Genomic DNA, 20,887 nt, shown 5'->3' on the forward strand with positions numbered 1-20,887 from the left:
CACTTCTTTCTGGAAGCTGCCACTCATTCTGCCGAGCTGTGGTATTCTTTCTCGGCCTTCTATAGCCTTTTATTCCACTTCCTTTACTGCCCGTCCACTTTTTCCCTTGAACTATTATTGTTACTTATTGCCATTTTACTGGACTGAAAGATTTATTGCTTTCCTATATTAGTGTCTCTGGGTCTGTAGTTCAGTAGCTGTCAGCCTCCACAGGCCTGTTTAAACTCACTGTGGTCTTCCCAAGTGCCGTGAACTCAATATTTCCAGTTGTTCTTCCCTGGGCACTTGCGCCCCTTATGTTTTGGGAGGTCCTATGGTAGCTCTGGCAATGGTCTGTGAAGGAAAAGTGACAGGTGCCACTTCTAGGCCAGAGCATTTGGGCTGGTCTGAGACCCTTCCGTGTGCTCTTTTCCTTCAGGCGTGGCAACTAGCAATGCTTGTGATGTTGGCTGCTCTGTCATCCTGAGTCCCCCTGAATCAATATGATAGCAGAGCCCCCTTCCTGCCCTGCGATGGGCACCCAGCGTGAATGAGAAATAAGCCTTTGTTATTTCCAGCCACTGAAATCTGAAGGCTGCGATGGCAGCGGGACCCGGCCCGTACTGCCGGGCGCATTCAGGGAGAGATGACCAGCACATCACCAAATCCTGCTGGCTGGCGCTGAGCTGATGGGAAGGCACCAGCAAGGGGCAGCTGCCTCCGCAGGCGGCAGAGTGCTCCTCTCAGCAGTGCGGTCCCTCGGCCTCGGCCTGGCACCGTGGAGCGCCAGCGATTGAGATGCAGCCGTGCAGGAACGGATGGCGCCTTCCGCCCTCCTCTCTACGGGCTGCCCTCTACAGTAATTAAAAGCTGGAGATGAGCAGAGAGGATATTCTCTGTTAAGTTAGAATGTTCTTTTTTTTCATTTTCGAGGCTGCAATGGCGTTTTCCCATGGCTTTGCCAAGCTGTGCTTCGCAACGGTTAGCAGGATGACTGTGCTGGGGGGCGACAGCATCGTACTTTCCAGACAGGAGTGTGTGACCCACTGCCCTGGAGTAGCTTCGGCGCCTGGAGGGTCTGCTTGTTGAGCTGAACAGCTGAGGGAACAGCCGAGCCCCGCGTACCCAAGGCTCTGGGAGCCGGAATCCTGACAAACACAGGTGGATTCCAGCCTGTTGGAATACACAGTTATTCCTTGGGCAGAACAGAAACCAAACAAGCCCTTCCACTCTACCTGTGAGAGAACGGAAGTTGTTATCTACGTGAAGCAAAGATTAAAAATAAAAGCTTTGTGTTGTCATGTGCGTGTGCTGACTGCTAAACCTCAGGAACGCGAAATGACAAGAGAAATGGGCAAGAGACAGAGATTTAATTGAATAAAAACTCCAGGCTGTGACAGGAGTGGGAAGACACAAAGCAGTAATTAACAACATAATTTTTTAAATGACGATGCAATTAATTAACATCCTGGGTAAGTGCAGAAGCAGGGGCGGGCATCTTTCAGCCCAGAACCACTGTTAAATAAAGGAGAAGGGAACTTTGTGGTTTTTTTTTTTTTTTTTTTTTTTAAATCTATGTGCAAATGGCCCTGGTTATTGCAACTTCAGCAAAGCTCACAGCAGCCCAGGAGGTTTTGTACTCCAAAGGAAGCCAGCAAATATCAACTTGGTATTTCACTTTATTTCCATCTGGGGGGGAGAAATACTGGGCTGGATAATGAAACTGGCAGATATTCAGGTTTCATTCATGATTCGGGTTGAGGCCAGTCTCTCCTGAGGGTGGGAGGCTCCAGGAGCTAAAAGCTCCCTTGGGGTGGGATCCCCAAGCCTGTAGGAATTGACCGAGACCAGACCGCTGGAGCAAGAGTGGGAGCGGTTGGTTCGGGTGGTGTCAGGGCTGGCCATAACCGGTTTAGGAAACGATTTTCTGAAACTTTTGGGATGTTCATTCATGTGAGATAGCTTCTTGGATATAAGAGGAATCCCTCAGACGAGCAACACTATTCCATGACTCAAACTGACCACACTCCCTTAGTTTAGAATGGGTATCCTCACCTACCTAAGGGTTTAAAGATGACAGCTGGACATGGATTTTGAGTTCACTTCTAGAAGGACCTTCTCACACTAATTTCTGGGCTCCTTGTGACCCAGGAAACTCAATTGTCCCTTTGTGTGTGGCAAGACCCCCAGCTTCTGCTCACTGGCTGAGATGGCCATCTTCATGGGGTCAGTCTAGCATCGAGAAACATAATGAAGTTTGTCACCTACTGAAAGTCTTGTCATGACCTTAGGTTTTTTTCTTACTCTCAAGAGAACATTCAGGATGGGCATGGTGATTCATACCTCTAATCCTAGCACTCTGGGAGGCCGAGTCAGGAGGATCATTGGGAGTTCAAGACTAGCCTGAGCAAGAGCAAGACCCCATCTCTACTAAAAATAGAAAAATTAGCCAGGTATGGTGGCCTATGCCTGTAGTCCCAGCTACTCCAGAGGCTGAGGCAGGAGGATCACTTGAGCCCAGCAGTCTGAGGTTGCTGTGAGCTAGGCTGACACCACTGCACTCTAGCCCAGGCGACAGAGCAAAACTCTGTCTCAAAAAGAAAAAAAAAAAAAAAGAGAGAACATCCAAATGCAGGATTGCCTGACTAGGAAGGCCTGTCAATCACAAGAGGTTTGGGGAAGAAAGTGATCTTTATACATAAGTCCCTAGCCTGAGGCTCAGTATAGGGTGGAATTTAGGTTTACCCACATTTACTTTTCTAAGCTGAAAACTTCTTTTTCTACAATATCCTGTTAGCTCATGCCCAATCTGGTCATTTTTAGTGTTAAAAAACATCACTCCAAGTTATATCAGCAAAGAAACCTGATAACTTGGCTTAAAATGAGGGTTACTTTATTGTTGCTGCTTCTACAGCATGTGACAAATATAAAGAATAAGACACAGGTGTGTGAATAGTTTTTATGTTCTTGACCTTCTGTTGTTGAAAGATGGGGTTCTCTAGCAGACTTGCCTCTTGCAAGTCATACACACAGCTCCGGAAACCAGCATTGTAGTCACAAGCTGAAGTAGAAACTCCTCTCCATGTGCCTACCAGGGCCGTACAGACCAAGACTGAGCAAATCACCCTGTCTGAGGGGTTGGTGGGAAGGCCACTATTAACAGAAATGTGCTATTACAATACAGAATAGTTCAAATGTTTTCTTTCCCTAACTGAACTTGGCCTAAGGTAGAGATTTAAAGGAAACAAAAAACCCTCACGACCACTGAAACAAACAACACTGAAATACTTAGTAATTTATAGAACTGAAGTTTAAGATAAATATTGTCCCAGAGTCAATGGGGCTCAAATAGGCTTAAGCTGACTTGGTTTCAATCAAGAAGATACTCTTCATAGAAAGATGGACTCACACTGTTACTTGGATTTCAAAATTTCCCATTCAGAAAAGAACATTTTTATCTAGTTTTTTCTTTGATCTGTTTAGGAATTTTAAGAAGCTACTTGATATTTCATGGAATTACAAAGCTATGTATAACACAGAAATCATTCCAGAACATATGTGCCTCTCTTTCCTTACAATGAAGGTTATTTTTGAGAACAAACATTCTGTTTTCAAACAAATGTGATCATTAACTGTGGCACGTCAGAAAACATATGGCATGTTTAGTCTCAGCGGAACCATTCCTAAAGAAAGTGACTAAGTTCTCATGAGGAATCAGGACGTTTTCAATTCACGAAGAAAGCCAAGGGGAACCCTGCACACCAGCTGAAGGTTCACGAACACCTCAGAAGTCTTGTGATTTCAACACGGGACCAGAAGTCCCATCTTAGTTTATGTCCCACCAGCGAAGAGCTTCAAAGAATAACAATCAGCCTTGTAAAGGCTCGTGGATTGCTTTGTGTCGCTCTCTAGGGCACTGGAAACGCAGCCACAGCTCTACCCCACCTCCTCCTTCTCCAGGGTTGCAAAGCTTGGTGGAGACACAAAATTTCAGAAACTCAATCCACCTCTCCCGAAAATACTGCTATTTTACATCATATTTTATAGAACCAACTTTTGGGCTCTCGTCCTTTGTTTTTTCCTACTCTTTTTTTCCTTTCTTTTCTTGACAGCAGACCCAAAACAGTGAAAACCACAAAAACATCACCTTAGGAGACAGAAAAGACTAAGACAGATCTGACCACACGACAAGCGTCTCAGCCTTGACCTACACAGGAGCAGGTAAGATTCCGGAGTGACAGACGGCTACAGCTGCCGCTGCAACTGCACAACACTGTGTTTAGACGGTTGAACAAGTGTAAAAAGAACATTGCTGAGTCCCGTTTGTGTTGCTTGGCTGTGCAGCTCATGGTGTCGGAGGTGGTTTCGGAGACGGACAGGAGCTCTCACTGTCAAAGCTGGCAGCTCGGCCCTGCCACTGCGAGGAGGAGAAAAATCCGGTTATTGGTGGCCAAGGGAATTTACATTTCAACTTGCAAAACTTAACTGGCCCATGCACTGAATTCACTTTTCCCAGCTTCTCATAAGCTTTCTTGAATTTTGCTGTCAGCCATGCAAAACCAAAGAAAACAGCTTAGAGCCTCTAGTTTGGAATACCTGATTTTCAAAAAGACCTACTGCAGAGATAATTAAAGCTTTCTTTGTTGTGTGTATGTGTATGTGTGTGTGTGTGTGTGTGTGTGTGTGTGTTTTAATGAAGAGCTATGACTGGACCACTTCTGAGTGCTTTAGCCATTTTTCACACTGGAAATTGTATTATGTTAGCAGCAAAAGAGGCAGTCTGCAGAGTATGTCCTTACTGCCAAGAGCCCAAGATCATGAATTATTAGCAATTTGTCTGGGAGCTGTTAGTCCAGCTAAAACCCTGATATTGCTTTAGCTTCAGGCTTTCTTCTTTGGTCTTAATTCTTTCTATGGGCATTTGCACCCAACTTGTGAAGAGGTAGGAGGTGTGAGGAGACCCTTTGGGCTTCTCCAACCCCTTCTCCTCCCCAGCTCTCCACACAGATTGCCTCCTCTCAGCCTGACTCCAACCCTTCTGTGAAAGTGGGTGATGCAATGAGGAGCGATGGAGTGAAGGAGAGGGCCGAAGATGGACGCACTCGAGCCACTCAACTCTTATTTAAATGGAAAATCGGTCTTAGGTACAGCAATGTTTCCTGGGCAAGGATCTGAGCCCGTGAATGTTCTTGACCTGTCTGGAGCCTGCATAACTTCAAAGTGAGTCAGCGTCCACTGCTCACTCTAGCCTCGTGTGGCCTGAGGAGACCCAGTACTCTCCTAGGCGCCTGCAGGACAGGGCTCCAGAGAGAGAGGTTAGGCAGGTGGTCAAGATGACCTTCCTGAACCTGAATGCAGCCTATTCTGCTTCTCATGAGCACGGAGCGTCCCCACTGTGGAGAGATGGCGCTGAGTAGAAGCTGCAACTGTAGACTTGTGCATGTAAGGGGTGGGGCAGGGGAGTATGTGGTTCCCTTCTCAACACAGCTGTTTCTAGACAGGGCTGAGCCACCTAAGGAATAGACCATTTGTCATCCCTCATCACCTATGGATAGATGGAAAACCCATAATGCTGAGGAGCAACCCAGACCTACTGAACGACCTTAATGCTCCCAATTTTAAGGAAAGCTTCTCTTACGCTTCTCTGGGCCCAATTCTTCATGGGCTCTTTATAACCCCTGTGTAGGCCAACTAACCAAGGCCTGGACAATTGGGTATCGATGACCACCACTATGTGACCTAGACCCGAGCAATCTTAGCATGGCAGGCTTGGGAGACCATCCAGTCTAGCCTCCTGTTCTTACAAATAAGAAAACAGAGACACAGACAAGTCAATAGACGGCTAGTCAGGAGCAGAGCCAGGACCCGAAACCAGGTCTTCTAACTCCCAACGCGGCGATCTTTCCACTTCATCCTGCTGCTATCTTAGCATTTGGCCGCACTAGGAGAAGGAGACACAAAATGTAATAAGAAAACTATCCTCTTGGGGACCACACCAGGTACTTACTCCTAACTCCGGGTGGCAGTCTCTCTGCTTGCAGCATCCACGTGAATGAAATCACAACCGAGGGTTTCCCTGGTGAAATATTTTAGATAAATAAATGCCTGGTTGTTGAGCCCATTGTGGCTTCCGACTCCAGTGTTTCTTACCCAGAAGGTGACATGAGATGATTACTAATGCTTTCATTTAACAGACCTTCATTTTAGGAGTTCTACTTTTTCCATTACAACTTTTAATGTTGGTGGAAGGTACATTGTAATTACTGGCTTCCTCCCTGGGTAAGCATGCCACTTAAACAACCTGATTGATAGGCCAGGTCAGAGGAGAAAACATGAAATGGCTACACAGAGTACCTTTTTTCCTTTACACAACAGCCCAAAGAGCAGTCACAGGGAGCATAATTGTTTATCTGGAACAAATGAAGAAGGAACACTGGCTCCCCTGCTAGTTCTTGATTTTTCCTACGAAGATGAACAAAGGGACGAGATGGGGTTCATGAACAATGGGAAGGTAAATGATTCCGGGAGGGTTATGGTAGCTCTAAAATAGCAGAGAACCTGTCCCCAGCCTGCAGGAAGATTATTGTTCCAGGATGGCTGTGTTCCAGTAAGGTCTTTTATTGTTCTGAAATGGGTCATGTTCCAGCAGAGATCTAAAATCTCTGGCAGATGATCTGAACTTGGCCCTCTGTAATCGAATGCCTTAGAGAAGAGCGCTGGTCAACCTGGGCCCTGTGTGTGGTGCCAACAATGACACGCGGCCCTGGCAGGAGTGCTGAGAGCAAAGGGGGCTGGCACCGCAGCTGGGCAAGGGTGCTTGTGATGGCTCAATACATTTTTCTTCATGAAAAAAATCCCAGAAAGATACATTTTCAGTTAATTTGTTCTCCTGAACTTTATTTTAAACCCCAAGCAAGCAAGCAAGCAAGCATGATGCCCTCTGTTCTTATTAATAAAAAAGAAATGATCACAGCACTCGAAACTCCTGTAAGAAGGGTGCAAGATAAATACCGAGTCCTTTACAGAAGTGATGCCACGTATTTTCCTGGGAGCTGGAGAAGATTTCTTTGTGTATTATACAGATGGGAGATACAAGTTTCAGGAGCAAGGCTCTTATTCAATGTCCAGAACAGGAATGAAAAGAAGGCAGGAGGTGAGCTCCAAGTATGATTGGGAGGATGCATATTCAAGTACAATACATCGCACAACGTGTTTACTTAACATTAGCCTAGTGGGTCTTTAGATGCATTTTTATAAAGATATCTAAACCGTGGGTGCTAAAAGTGTCAGGAAAAATGTTAAGCAAATGGTTGAAATCCTAAGTTGCCAAGACGAATGGCATTTTCGGCTTCTTCATAGGGAGAAATGATCAGCTGAGCAGAAAAGGGGGGATAGTGAGTTGGGGAGGGGTGGTCTCAGGAGCTCAGTGTGCAAGGTCAAGAAAAAAGAAAACCTCAAGGACATCAATTTATTCTCTTTTCGTTTTCCATATACTGTTACTTTTCCTTTACTGTCTCATCAAATATTCATTTTCAAGGGCTCAATTCTACTTTATCTTTCTTTTGTAGTCTGGACTAGTGAGCCAGAATTCTCAAAGAAACAGGGACTTGGAATCAATTATTTGGCTTAATTAGGTTGTATTCACCATGAAGGAGAGGGATTCTGGGCCACGTCCTGGCCCCTCCATGGTACCTGCACCCCGCCCCCAGCTGCGGCCGCTGCTCTCTTGGTTACTTCCCATTTTCCACGGGCAGGCCCAGCCTGCCAACAGCGATGGGTTGCTGCAGGTTCAAGAGTAGAAAGGCAGTCACTGTGCAAGATGTGGGCTCGTGGGCCATCATGTAGGGTCAGAGTTTCCTAGAGAAGCAGAGGTGGGAGGGGCCGACCCCCTCATTCTTCCAACGAGAAAACCAAAGTCCAGAGTGGGGCAGTGAGTTGCCTGAGGCCCCACTGCCCTCTAGGGGCCCCTTAGCTCTCATTTCATGCCCTGCCCCTAAACCCTCCTAAACAGGTTAGCACACTTATTCTATTCTTAAATATCTCTAACGATTAAAAAAAAAAGGGGGGTGCTGTCATGATCCCTCCTTGGGGTCAACATAGCATTCAGTGCTGCCTTCAGGTTGTCCAGCGTTCTGCCCAATAGCAGCCTCCTGAATAGGTGGGGGGCGGTGCTGGTGGTGGGTGCCTCACCCACACTCTGCAGAAGGGGGGTCAGGGGCTCCCTGGGGGGAGCCGGAGAGCTGAGGGACTGGTCTCCCTCATTAAGGCTACACAACTGTGGTAAAATCAAGGCAACCACAGGACAAAAACATAAGGCCTCAACTGACAGGAACTTTGCATCTTTTTACTCCTTGATGCTGCTTCAGATGCCACAGGGAAGGAGCTTCACAAAGCACATGCCTCCCTGGGGTGGTAAATCAATCAGCCTGGCTCTAGGAGGTCTCTGTCCCCTCAGCCCTCCCTCTCCCTGGAGGCTCCTCACACTGCTGGAGACACGTGCAAATGGGCTTGTCCACCCTGAGAAGGAAAAGGACCTGGCGGGTGCTCCGGGTTTGCCGCCCTGACGTTGTTGCATCACGGAGTGGGGGAGGGGATTACTCTGTTTTCAAGGGGACTCTGATTTTAAGCTGGGGGGCCATGTGGTAGAAGGGATAAAGGCTTATTTTTGTATTAGTAGATATTCCAACTTTCTAGACTTGCTGGGTTTGAAGCCTATTAAGATGAGGGAATGATCACCTAGCTTTCTAGATTATGGACTGGGGTGTGAGATACTGAAAATGAGGTTTAAGTCCTTCCTGGTCACCCCACATCCCAACCCGTTGGAGCAAAAGCAGGGCTTGGGACCACGGAGGTGATAGATCACAGAATCTTAAATTGGTGGGGTTCAATGGAGGGTGGGCAGACTGTGAATATCCGTCTAAGAAGCACGTCTTTGCAGCTGAGAGAGAAGTGGCAGGGTCAAGATTACACAGCGAGTCAGGAGGGGCCAAGATTGTAGCCCAAGTCTCAGGACTCACAGCCCAGTGCTCTCTCCATCACGTTTCTGGTAGAACCCGGCCCCAATCCAGCCCCACACTGTTAGCCAGAAAGCATGGCACCCTGAGTCCACTCCCAACAATGGTGAGAACCAACATTCATAAGAGGAAGAATTTGCTCTTTGGCAATCTCTATCCAAGTGGTGAAAACTGCCAAGTGACGGCCCGGCTTGAGCCTCAGGGAACTTACTGTTCCAACAGGGGTAGAATTTCTTGCCAAGCTCTGATCTCACACCCCTTGGGGCTTTCTCCTAAAGGACTGACTTGGCCAGGACCTTTGTAAAAGCATTTCAGGCCTGGCACAGTGGTCTGCTGGGAAGGCTTCTTCAAAGTTCTTATTTTCCATTAAGAACTCAGTGTTGCTTTCAAAATGCCCAACTCAGGGGCTTTTTGTCAAGCAGCCTCCGCCTCCCTCCTCCATTTCCTTCTGGCCTGTTACACACCGGGTGAGAAGCATGTGGCCCATGCCCACCTTCCCACAAGGGGCCAAGGGTCTTTAGCAGCCGACTGCCATTCTCCAGCCCACACTGCCATGCAGCAAACATGCCAAGGGCCAGGCGACCTCACCCACCTCTTTGAAGGATTTCTTTACCTCCACCAGGGAGTGCCAGTGTGCAATGGGCTTCCGTGGGTATGCCAGCATCTCGTTCCAGTGGTCCCTGCCCAGGCCTTCGGCATTGATCCCCACACGACAGACTCCTATGATCTCATTGTGGCCCACTCTGAGGGAGAAAGAAAGGTCCCAGTGTTGACTACCAGACATGCTCTCAGAAAGGGAGGTCTCAGGGGCAAGACTCTGCCCAGTGGGTCTAACTCAGAACTCTGAGCTCGGAAAACAGTTGCTGGGCAGGGCCTTGATGTCAGTGGCAGGGAAGCTTTTCCCAGCCTCTTTGGTGGATACTGGACACAGACAGATGAGCAAAAGGTTATGAACTTCTTTGGAACCTCAGGAAATGGTGGGCAAATGGCCTAAGTTTGGGGACTGTGAGAGTTTAAGTCTCTTCACTTGTTTGACTCGGCCAGCGCATTACAACCTCACTTGAGACGTCAGCATTTGCAAATAAATCAACCTGCTCTGAGCACCATCTCTCCATACCCCTAGAGGCTGGCATGTGATTTATTCACTCAGCAAGACCATCAATCATCGCTCAATATGTTCTTCAAGCACCTACTATGCCCGAGAACTTGTGCTAAAAATCCTGCACTGAGGCTTTTTTGCATGGTTTCTTTTTCCTTTAGCTAAAGTGACAACTGGAGGATGGAGTCATGGGGGCTGGAGTAGTCGAAAAATGTTTCTGGGCCAGCCTTGATGGAAGAGCAGGATAAGTGGAAGAGCAAAAATATATCTGAGGAAGTAGCTTGGATGGATGTGCTGGGGCCGGATTACGGAATGCCTTGAGAGTCCAGGGGAAAACCCTGGACAACAGGAGCCATTGATGGTTCTTGAGAAAAGCAGGCCCAGGAAAAAAGGAGTCATTTAGGAAGGTGTGTCCTCAGGAAGTGATGGAGGCAGGGGTCAGCTAAGCGGCTGCACAGCCATCCCAGAGTAAGAGTGGGAGCAGCAGCAGCAATGGAGAGGACAGAGAGGCATTTCAAGGACAGATGACAGGACTCAGTGCCAGATGGAAGAATGGGAATACTTGGGGGTGAGTTCAGGAAAAGTGGTGGGGGGAGCTGCACCTGATGGATATAGGCCAGCTGGGAGGAGAAGCTTGAGCCCTTCGTGAAGGCGGGATCCATGCTCTTCCTCAAACACCTGTGCCCTCCTTGGGTGGAGCCAGACTGGAGGCCAGTGGGTGCCTGAGCCCTGAAGCACAAGGTCTGAGGCCACGGAGCCCTGCGCTGCACTGGAGTGGGGGTGAGGGGTGGGATCAGGACCCTCTGGGATGCGCACCTACCGATCATAATCCATAACCGAGATGAGCAGGCTGACTTGATCCATGTTTTCAGGGGGAATGTCGAAGATGATGGCCTCGTTGTAGACAGGATTGAGAGTGTTCTTCTTTATGGTTGTCTTCTTCTTCTTCAGCCTCCGCCCGTCACAGAGCAGGGACACTTTGACATACGGATCTGGGCCAATGGAGGCATGGGAGGGGAAGGAAATGTGTCAAGCAGATGTTCTCAAACAGCATTTTCATCAAGGGACCGAAGCCCTAGGCTGCCTGCTGCTCATCAGATGGTATCAGTGGTTGTTAAAATAATTAAACTACCTTGTATCTGTGTAGCACACCTGTCTCTGAGGACATTCTGTGCTTAGTAAACACAGTCTTTAGCTACCTCAGTATTCTTAGGAGAGCACTTAACAGACTTTCACTAATGGGGAAGCTGGCCCCAAATCTGACATGGCACCTGCCCATGGGTATGCCGTTCACAGCCCTAAATCTCAGCCTCACCATGGCCGGCTGGCTCCAAAGTGTGGTGAAGCTGAACAAAGACACTCTATTTCTTTCACCTACACAAAGTCCTTTTCTCTGGGTTTTTCGTTTTTTGTTTTTTTGCCAACATTATTAACCAAAGGATAAGGGGGGTAAAAATAGAACTCAATGATGCCCGGGGAGTGAGCAACGAACGTGTCAGAGTGAAATGAACAGTGACAATCACTGAACAATGCTGTTCATGTCCTCTCCACCTGACAACATGATTTTGGGTCCCATTGCCCCAATAATCTCATTTTCACTTGGCATCAAGGAGGGGTAAGTGGGTCTGCCCTCTGCTTCCCTGGAAGCCGTTTCTTGCCACTTGTGAGCAGTGGAGGAGGAGGGGCTGTGGCCAGGGGAGCGAGGGAGGCAATCTACGGAGACTCAGGGCAGCTGGCTGACATTTCCCTTCTCAGTGGGATCTTGGATTCTCTCCATCCTGCAAAGAGATGTCTTTGTATTGAACTTCCATCCTTGTCTCTTCTTTTGTTTTCTGAATGGGTATTTCGTGGCCATTTTTCTACCCTGAAATTTTCTACTCATCCAAGCGAAGTGACGCCTATTGTATCTTGTAGCACAGGTGTCTCGGTCACATCATAATTGTTATCTATGCTGCACGGCTCAAGAAACGGGAGGGCAACTCACAGGTAATAATAGCTTTTGAGACGCTGATGTGCTGCGACACCCTTTTGCCAAGAAGCCAGGAATCCTGTGAATCTGTCGGGAAGTGTGGGCCGAAGCGGCCGCTCCCCTGGCTCTGTGATTCACAGGCGTCTGGCTCTATCTCCTGGGCATCGAGCACACGCCAGGCCCTCGTACTCCCTGGCATCGTTCAGGTGGCAGATGAGGCACACACCTACGGTGGAAACTACAGAGAACTGCAACATCTGACCAGAAACTCCAAGCCTTAAAAGCCTTTCCGTAGACATCTAAATGAGCCGCTGACTAATCAATGTGACAGTGACAGCTATGCCTTAACCGCAGGGACACTTGGGTTTATAGGGAGACCATGAGGTGTTTAATCAACCTGCTACCTCAGACTACCCACTTGAAGGAGCTCTCCCTCGGGGGAAGTGCAGTGTAAAGGACAAGTTTCGAGAAGGCACGAGGCAGCTTTCCTCAGGCTCCATTTTCTAGCCCCAGACCCTTCACGGCGGCTTTGCACCACGTTAGGGTACACACGGCCTTGGGACTTGAGGTTGAGGTTGCTCAAATGCCAACTCATTCCCCTGCTCTACCTATTTCCATGTGCTCCCACTCAGAGCAAATTTCCACATCGCAAGGCTTGGAAAAATACAGGCAGAGCCACTTGTCCCATGTGCCACTGAGCAAATGCCTTAGCACCGTTCCCCAGCTCTGTTCACCCCTACGAGGCATATCCAATTTGTACAATTCGGTGGACATATTTCCCTCGCAGGAACCAACACTCTCACCAGCATTCCCGAGGGCGAGCAGATAGACTGTTCGCTAGGGTTCTCTGGGGCAAAAGAGAACTCTGTCTAGTGGTATGTTGGCCCCAGATGATCCTGGAAGTCCTTTCCTCTCAGCCTGTGATGCTCTGCGCAGCTGAGGGTGGGGACACAAAGACCAGCTGTGTATTTCAGCCTCATTGTCATGGGAGCCATCAAAATTCACCATTTAGGATGTGCCAGGCACTGTGTTAAGAGATTTGTATACATCATGTGATTTAAACTCCCTATCAGCCCTATAAAATATTTATCATCATCATCTCCATTTCATAGACAAAGGAATTGAGGGTTAGAGAGATTACGGAATGTGCCTAAGATTTGAACCCATGTTTGACTCCAAAGCTCACATTTTTGACCACTAGAGTCAGAGCAGGACAGAACAGACGTGGTAGAAATGAGTGGGTTTACTCAGCACCCCTTTGTAGCATACTGGTCCTTATTATTATTTCGTACTATTTTTATCATCATGGTTTCAGCAGATAGGCTTAGAGAGTTGATCCAGAGCTAGTTTAGATCAAGGAGACTAGGCAGATCCTTGGATTTAGCGGTCAATGCCATGTAAGTCAAGAACTGGCAATTAACGAGCTCTAGTCACTCCCCAGTTTACTACAACATCAAACCAGTCTGGGCTGAAGGCAACCTCAAACTTATCCTCAAGAACAGGAGATCTAGTTTGAGGGGCCCCTGGCATCTACGCCTGTACTGCACCACCCTCAGGTCAGGCTCCTCATGCTATAAGTAAATAATAAGTAAATAAATTCATTCATTCAATACATATTTTTTGAATGCTTATCATGTTCCATGCCCTGTTCCAGACACTTGCAGTGAACAAAATAGACAGAAACTCTGACAAACAGAGGACCCCTGACTTCAGAATCGAGCTGAGATTTACTACCAGCTTCCGGACCCAGGTAGAAAAGGGGGGACGTTGTGAGAGGGAGGTTGGAACTCAGCATGACAAAAACTCTCACCCCAAACCCTCTCATTTGGAACAGCCTTTGCGACGACCTCAGTGGCTTCACCATACACTCCGTCTCCAGCACATCAATTTAATTACACCAGAGAAGATAGTGTGGGGACTTAGGCAGCAAAATCCTATTTCCCTCAGCAGCCTCGAGAGTCCTCAGTGAATTTCTGTCCCCGGCACGCACTTATTTTGGTATTAAAATGAAATCTGCGTTGGCCGTATTTGTGGGGAGGCTGACTTGCTGCTGCCTAAGAGCTTTTCCCAGGTCAGCAGAGGTCTGTTAATCTCTCCCCAGCATCTTGACGTGTGCTGGAGGCTTCGGTGGGCTGTCTGGGGGTGCGGGCTTGGCTTGGAAGGCAGGAGCACTGCAGGGAGCTGGCTGGAGGCTGGAGCACAGGCTCTGAGGGGTTCAAAGCTTCCATGAATATATATGACTTCAGGTTTCCTGATAGCCTTTCCCTGAAACCTCCGTTTGCAAAGCTTGATGCCTCTTCTTCTTCCAACTGCACCAGGTCGCATCTGGGCCCAGATGTGTGTAGCTGAACCGTCACTTCTTTACAGCAACTGCGATCTACTAAGGAGTTTTCTAGGACATAAATAATTAATGAATAGAAAGGAAATATGAGGAAAAGTCTTCAATATGTTCCCAGCCAAGTTCAGAGGCACCTCCTGAGTGGTTCCGCATTGATAATCTGAGTCATCCGCACAGCCTTTTGGGCGGGGTGGGGAGGTGTCTGGGGAAACAAACCCAGCCTTTTCCTACATTTGCTATTCGACTGCATCCCAGACTTTTCTATGTGGGCTTTCTTTGGGCAACTTCAGCCCGTCTCATTCCTCAGAGACGTTTGAGCTGAAGGGGGAAGGAGGCTCCCAGGACTCAAGCTCCTTTTCTGTTATTTCCAAACTCAAACACTTTCTCCTACAACGACTTGCAGAATTATGGGAGAGGCTCAAAGCTCTGATACCATGTCCCTCCTGCAGGTCTCTGCAGCTGCCCCCAAGTAAGCATTTATCTCCTCGTTGCTGGAGAGCACCGTGTTTCTGTGCTCCTGCTATTCCCAGCGGCTCTCTTGGTGCTGAGGCTGAGGCTGAGGCTGAGGGTCCTGCAGGAGAAACTCAAACACAAATGCTCTTTGCTTTTCAGCGGATTGTCTTCTTCGACTCCGTACTCAGGGCTGCTGCCACAGGCCTGTGTGGACCTACAAACATTTACGCACTCGAACTTGACATAACCCTGCCGGAAGTCCTGAGGCCTCATATGAGCTAGAGAGGTTGTCCTTAATTTTTTTCTCCTATATTTTTACTTCTTATTCTCTCTCTCCCTCCTCTAAGACAAAGAATGATAGTAATAGATAATATCTACTGAGTGCTTATCATGTGTCAGCCACAATTCTAAACATTTACATGAATTAACTTGTTTATCCTGAAAGCACCCCATGTAAGGTGTTATTATTCCCATTTTGCAGATTAGAAAACCGAGGCACGTACACAGCAAGGGAGTGGCAGGACTGGAATCGAATCCAGTTTGCTTCCAGAGCTGGTGCTTCTAAGAATACCGACAATTCTTTTCCCTTCTCCTCGAACACCCTTCCAAATCCTACCGTCTGGGCTGCTGGCGGCCCCCTGGGTAAGAGAGGTACCTGAATAGCCTGTGATGTCCATCGCCTTGAGGTTCCGACATTTAATCACTGTGAGGGTGAGCCTGCCTGCTGTGGGCAGGTAGCAGAGGGAGAACATGATCTCTCCCAAGTCCACACTTTCCTGCAAACAAGCAGACAAGAGAGCGGGTGAGGGGCACACAGGCCGTGGGCCTCACTCCCTGTGCCGCATCTGTGGGCACACTCTGGGGCCCAGGGGAAGGCTCTTAGAGCCACAGTGCTGTGTCTTTCAGACCCAAGGGACAGGCCACTGGGAGTAACTGAGTACAAAAGGCAATGATAACAATATTGCCTCCTCCGAAGACTCTGTCCCCTTCAACATTCCCTCTCAGTTTTGACCAGATTCTGGTCCTAGTCCTTGCCCTTCCGCTTTGGCCTGCCCTGCCCTGTGTGCACCCCTCGGCTGCAGCCTCCGACCACCAGCCCCTTGTGGCCCATTCCTGTTCTCCTCCAGCTCACATGTCTCAGTCGCTGACCCCCTGACTTCCCACCCCGTCCAGGCATGCGGTCATGACAGTGTCCCAGACAAGATGTATGCTCTAGGGCCCCTATCCTGGCAGAGCTGCAATTCTTTTCTTCTTCTGCCCCTCAGCTCAGTCATTCTTTGTCAATCCCTCTGCCTTACTAGCTTCCTTGCCTCTCCCAAAACGTACCCAGCTCTCTAACTTCCGGTCTCAGACTGGAAGCACAAGGAACTGAAACCCAACTCAGGACATGCTGCCAACCAAGGAGACATACACTCGCCATCCCATGTTTGACGCCAGGCCTTGGATCACTTTGTCCTTTTTCCTTAAATAGAGTCATCTTTCAAAAATAAACCCAACACGGTGCACACTCTCTGCTGCCTCTCCTGTCCCCAGAATTGTCGTGGCCAGGATCCCGAGAAGTTTTTTGAGAAACTAGGAAAACTTCGAGATGATGAGCACGTCCTTCTGCTGCAGTAAGTAGTGCCTTGCCAGAGTGCTTCCTCCACTTGGTGAACGGGGGTGCTGTGATGGCGAAGCCTCCTCCTGCAGGTGTGAGGCTGGCTTGGGCTCCAAGACATGGAGATATTCCCTCCCTTAGGGGTCCCGGAGCCAGGTTTGAGGAGGTTTGAGTTTGAGGAGGTCAGGCTTTGGGCTGGCTCTGATTTCTGTTAGTTAGTCAGTCAACAAATATTTATTGAGCACCTGCTATGTGCTAGGCATGGATCTGAGTGCCCGGGATATAGAAGAGAACAAAATAGACAAAAATCCCTGCCTTACGGAGCGTACATTTTATTAGGGCAAAGGACAATAAAAAAGGTAAATAAATAAACTAGATAGTCAAAAGTATCAAGGAGAAAAAAGTAAGGCAGAAAAGGAGGATATAAAATATGACCATGGGGGAGACTATAATTGTTACAATTTTAGCCAGGGAAGGCCTCCCTGAAGAGGTGAGGACTTCTAGGAAAGAGAGGAGTCAAGGGTGACACCAAGGTTTTTGTCTATTCTCCTCACAAAGAACAACCGTCTACTGGAGACTGCTAGAGTCTTGGCCCCACCTGGAGAATAATCCAAGACTCCCTCCTCCCCCCAAGCCCCCACCTCCCATGGCATCCCAACATTCTCCTCTAGGTGGCCCCGACACCCACCCTTTCCCTGCCCCAGATTTGTCTTTTTGTCGACCCCTAACACCCCCAAATCAAATCCCAGGAGTAGCAGAAGGTGAATACCCTCCTCTTCCCAGGAGGGGTCTGGCTGAGGCCAGAGCTGGGCCCCCGGCAGAGACAGCCACCCCCTCCAGCACACAGAGCCTGTGGCCTCCACAGAGCCGGCCATCCGAGCCCAGCACCCATGGAGCACTTGCAGGGACAGCATGTCCACCTCTGAGGCCCACAGCGACTCTGTGAGGCCGGGATTGCTATCATCATCCCTCCAACTCACAGACGAGGAACTTGAGACTCAGTGTAAAAGCCTGAGGCAGCTGGGAGCATGCGTGCTGAGCCTGCAGTGTGGTGTGTGCCCCGCACACAGCAGCGAACTCCACTCTCCATCCCACCAGCCAGCCGGATGCCCGACTCTTGGGAGTGCGCCCCCTGCAGTCCATCTTGGAGCAGTGTCCCTTCCAGCTCACCTAGGAAGCAACTCATGGTGACCGGCACTCCTCTGGACCTTGGACCACACTTCAGCCAGTTCATTTGCTTGTCCGTTCATGTTTACCAGTGCCTGCCAGGGGCACTGTGCTTTGTGGAGAGTGTTCAGTCCCCACCCCCAACACGCAGATGGTCTAGTGGGCGTAGCTGGTTAAAAGAAGGATACCCATACCCAGCTAGGATACCCATCTCCCTCAGGTGCATCTCCTGTCCCCTAGTCCCTGGGTCAAGAGAGGGACACACAGCAACTGCCCTGGCATTGAGCCTGCGGCAGGGATCAGATCAGTGTGCATCTGGCTAAATGTTCCATCTCTGACAGAGGCACCGAGAGAAGTATAAGGAGAAGACCCAACTCCCTTTATTTCCCTTAATAACTCTCCAAGGTCCGATCCTGCTCAGAGTTACAGAGACCCTTTCAGATTCCGCAAGCACAGAAATAGGAACCAACTCCTACCACACGCTGACCGTGTGCCAGGCACTCTGCTAAGTACTGCGCTCAGTTACCCTGGTGAGTCCCGCACCAGCGCTACGAGGTAGGTGCTCTTACTGTTCCCATTGCACACAGGACAAAGACGGATGTTTTGTGAAGTTAAGTAACCTGCTCGAGGTTGCATGACTGGTGTGTGCTTTTGTGCCAGACTTTCACATGTCAATGCCAAGGCTCAAACCCTCAGCGGTTGCCCTTGTTTGGTTTCTGGAATCAAGGCTGATCTTCTCAGCTTGCATTTGGGGCTCTCAACAATTGGGTCCTGTCTTACTTCCTCAACTGATTCTCTCCCTTCTACTCCTCTACACCAACCCTCTGCTCCACGTGGCTTTGGTCCCTTTTGCCAGAATGCCTCCCCTCCTCCTCTTCGCATGGATGCTCCCGTGCCTGCATCGCATCCCGCCAGGGACCCTCGCCCAAGGCCCAGCCCACAGTGAGCGTCTCTCCCCCGCATCCCTGCAGTGCTTCCTGCCCCTGAGCTGCTCACAGGAGTCCCTGAGGCCCCTTTGGCCCTGCAGCTGTGCCCCCCTCGCGCCTGCCGAGAGGCCTTTTGGGGCATGTTGCCTTACACCTACGGGTGCCTCAGATGTCCGGCAGCACACGAGGGAGCTACGCAACTGCCTGCAGAGAGGGACAGTTACCTTTTAGCAAAAAAGGGGCCTGGGAAGAATTCTGGAAACTCCTAGGGCCCCTGAGAGGGGGTGAACAAAGGCTGCTGCCACCATTTCCCACCTGCTGTCCCAGAGATGCGGAGCTGTGCTTTCACGGCTGTCTCTTTCGGGGAGCCTGAGTTGATTCGTTTGTGGACTTGGGAGACTTGCCTGGGGACGTGAGGATCGCGCAGGGCTCTATGAACTGCTCTTAAGGATGGCTCCCTCCAGGGGAGCACCGAGCCGCAGGACCCCCTCCTTTCTGCAGGACCCCTGCCCTGTTCGCAGCCCTGTGGCAGCCGGGAGCATGCGTGCTGAGCCTGCAGTGCGGTGTGGCCCCCGCACACAGCAGTGAATCCACTCTCCATGCACGGGCCCCGACAGGCTGGCCCAAGATCCCACCATGAACTGGAGGCAGAGAGGAAACAGGGGCCGGGGGTGCGAAGCCCAGTTCCGGGGCTTCTGCTGTGGGTGATCGGGTCTGACGGTAAGTTGGCAGCTCTTGGCTCAGTGGATTGAGGGGGATACTGTTTCCCTGCACATGCGAGCAGCAGAGGACTGGCTTATTTGATAAAGAAAAATAAATAGGTTAATTTTGAGTAAATAGAGAGATGGAAGCTAAGCAAACACAGAGAGTCAGCTTCTCTTGGTAGCCGCTCTTCCTCTCTGGAAAGCCGGGCCCCAGCTTGGCCCTGTGGCCGCCTTTACCACGTCCTCTCTCTGCACTGCCCTTTTTCAGGAGGTTTCAGCCTCAGATTCCACACATCTTACCCGCCTTTTATCCTCATTAGGGATGTTGGAGACTTTGGACTTTAATAAAACCAGGGGCGAGCAGGGGCTGCAGAGCAGCCAGCATGTTATTGCTTTCATCTTCACCTGCTGCCAGGAGAGGCTGCCTTAGGGCCCCTGACTGGTAATGAGCTCCCCGGTGCAGGAGAGGTCACTGCTGTCCAGAAAGCAGCAGAAACCAGCATGGCCCTCTCGACTTGTAACCTAGGGGCTGAGAGGGTGGATCCGAGCTCAGTAGCATTGGCTAAAAGACTTAGCTAGTGCTTGGAGCAGGGGTACCTGCTGCCAGGGGAGGGGAAGTCAGGATGTTGACTCCTGGAGAAATCTGTCCTTAAGTGCCACCTGTCCACTTGCCTCGCTGCCCATAATAGCAGCATTCCCCCTAGCTGCGGTGCCCAGGGCACCTGGGCAGGAAGATTCCTAAGGGCCACCCACTGCGCGGCATTGCTCTCGCTGGCTCTCCGGTGGCCCATCAGCAGCAACTTGTTAAAGAACTTCTCTCTTCTTGATGCACTCGCATAGCCCCAGGCATAGAAAAAAAAAATCCTGTCTGTGGGCTGCCCCAGAAAGAGGAGTGAATCACAAGTCAGGAGATAGGGGGCTTAATCCCTCTGCCCCCAACTAGCTGTGAGACCTTGAGCAAGTCATTTTACATCTCTGGGCCTCAGGCTGTAAAATGAAGGGCTGTACTAGATGAGATGATCTATCTGTAATGTCCCTGGCCAGTCATGAGAAATGAGGATTCAAACTGGAAAATCAGCCATCGCCCAGAGAGACGGCCCTGGGATGCTTAGTTTGTGTCTACCGCCTGCCTCAAGGAATCTAGCAATCTGGTTTGAAATCCAAATGCTCGCATTTCTTCAGTCCTCACTGCCCCCAGATATTTTGTTCTTCTCCAGAGCCAGTCACGCTTCCCCCTAAAGAGGCAATGAGTGGCATCGATGCCTCTGAGTCTGTCTTGGGAATCCAGGCTGAGCAAAGCAAGAAAATGCTTCCCCATTTCTTAGAGAACACTTCTGGTCTCTTAATCATTAAGTGGCTTCTCTGACTCTCTCATCATCAGCAGAGAAGCATCCGCTACACTTTCAGGAAAGCCACAGGAGACCTCAAAAGGATCTCAGCAACACTGGGCAGGAAGTACTGTTAAGTTACCCTGGGGCAGGGGGCCTGCAAGAGAGATGGGATGGAAGCCAATTTGGCTCCGATGGTTAAAGAAACATCCAGTGAGCAACCCCTCGGTGTAGGCCTGGGGCTCCACATTGGAGGTACAGAGAAGCATTAGACGTGGAAGGCAGACACTTGGAGCTGGGCTGACTCCCCTGG

The 20,887-nt window shown here is 49.6% G+C and overlaps 1 protein-coding gene across 1 annotated transcript in view; it reads right to left on the minus strand.

Moving 5' to 3' along the window:
* Positions 1–4,099: 4,099 nt before the first annotated feature.
* Positions 4,100–20,887, minus strand: part of SYT6 (synaptotagmin VI) — a 58,556-nt gene continuing 41,768 nt past the window's right edge. Inside the window, exons 4-7 of the mRNA XM_012644604.1 lie at positions 15,508–15,628; positions 10,913–11,084; positions 9,586–9,736; positions 4,100–4,396 (exon numbers count right to left, since the gene is read on the minus strand). Of these exons, the coding sequence (XP_012500058.1) occupies positions 4,325–4,396; positions 9,586–9,736; positions 10,913–11,084; positions 15,508–15,628 (516 nt within the window). The 3' untranslated portion in view covers positions 4,100–4,324. The remainder of the gene's footprint in view (positions 4,397–9,585; positions 9,737–10,912; positions 11,085–15,507; positions 15,629–20,887) is intronic.

This window comes from Propithecus coquereli, unplaced genomic scaffold (assembly GCF_000956105.1).
Source record: "Propithecus coquereli isolate 6110/MARCELLA unplaced genomic scaffold, Pcoq_1.0 Scaffold215, whole genome shotgun sequence".
NCBI classification, from domain to species: domain Eukaryota; kingdom Metazoa; phylum Chordata; class Mammalia; order Primates; family Indriidae; genus Propithecus; species Propithecus coquereli.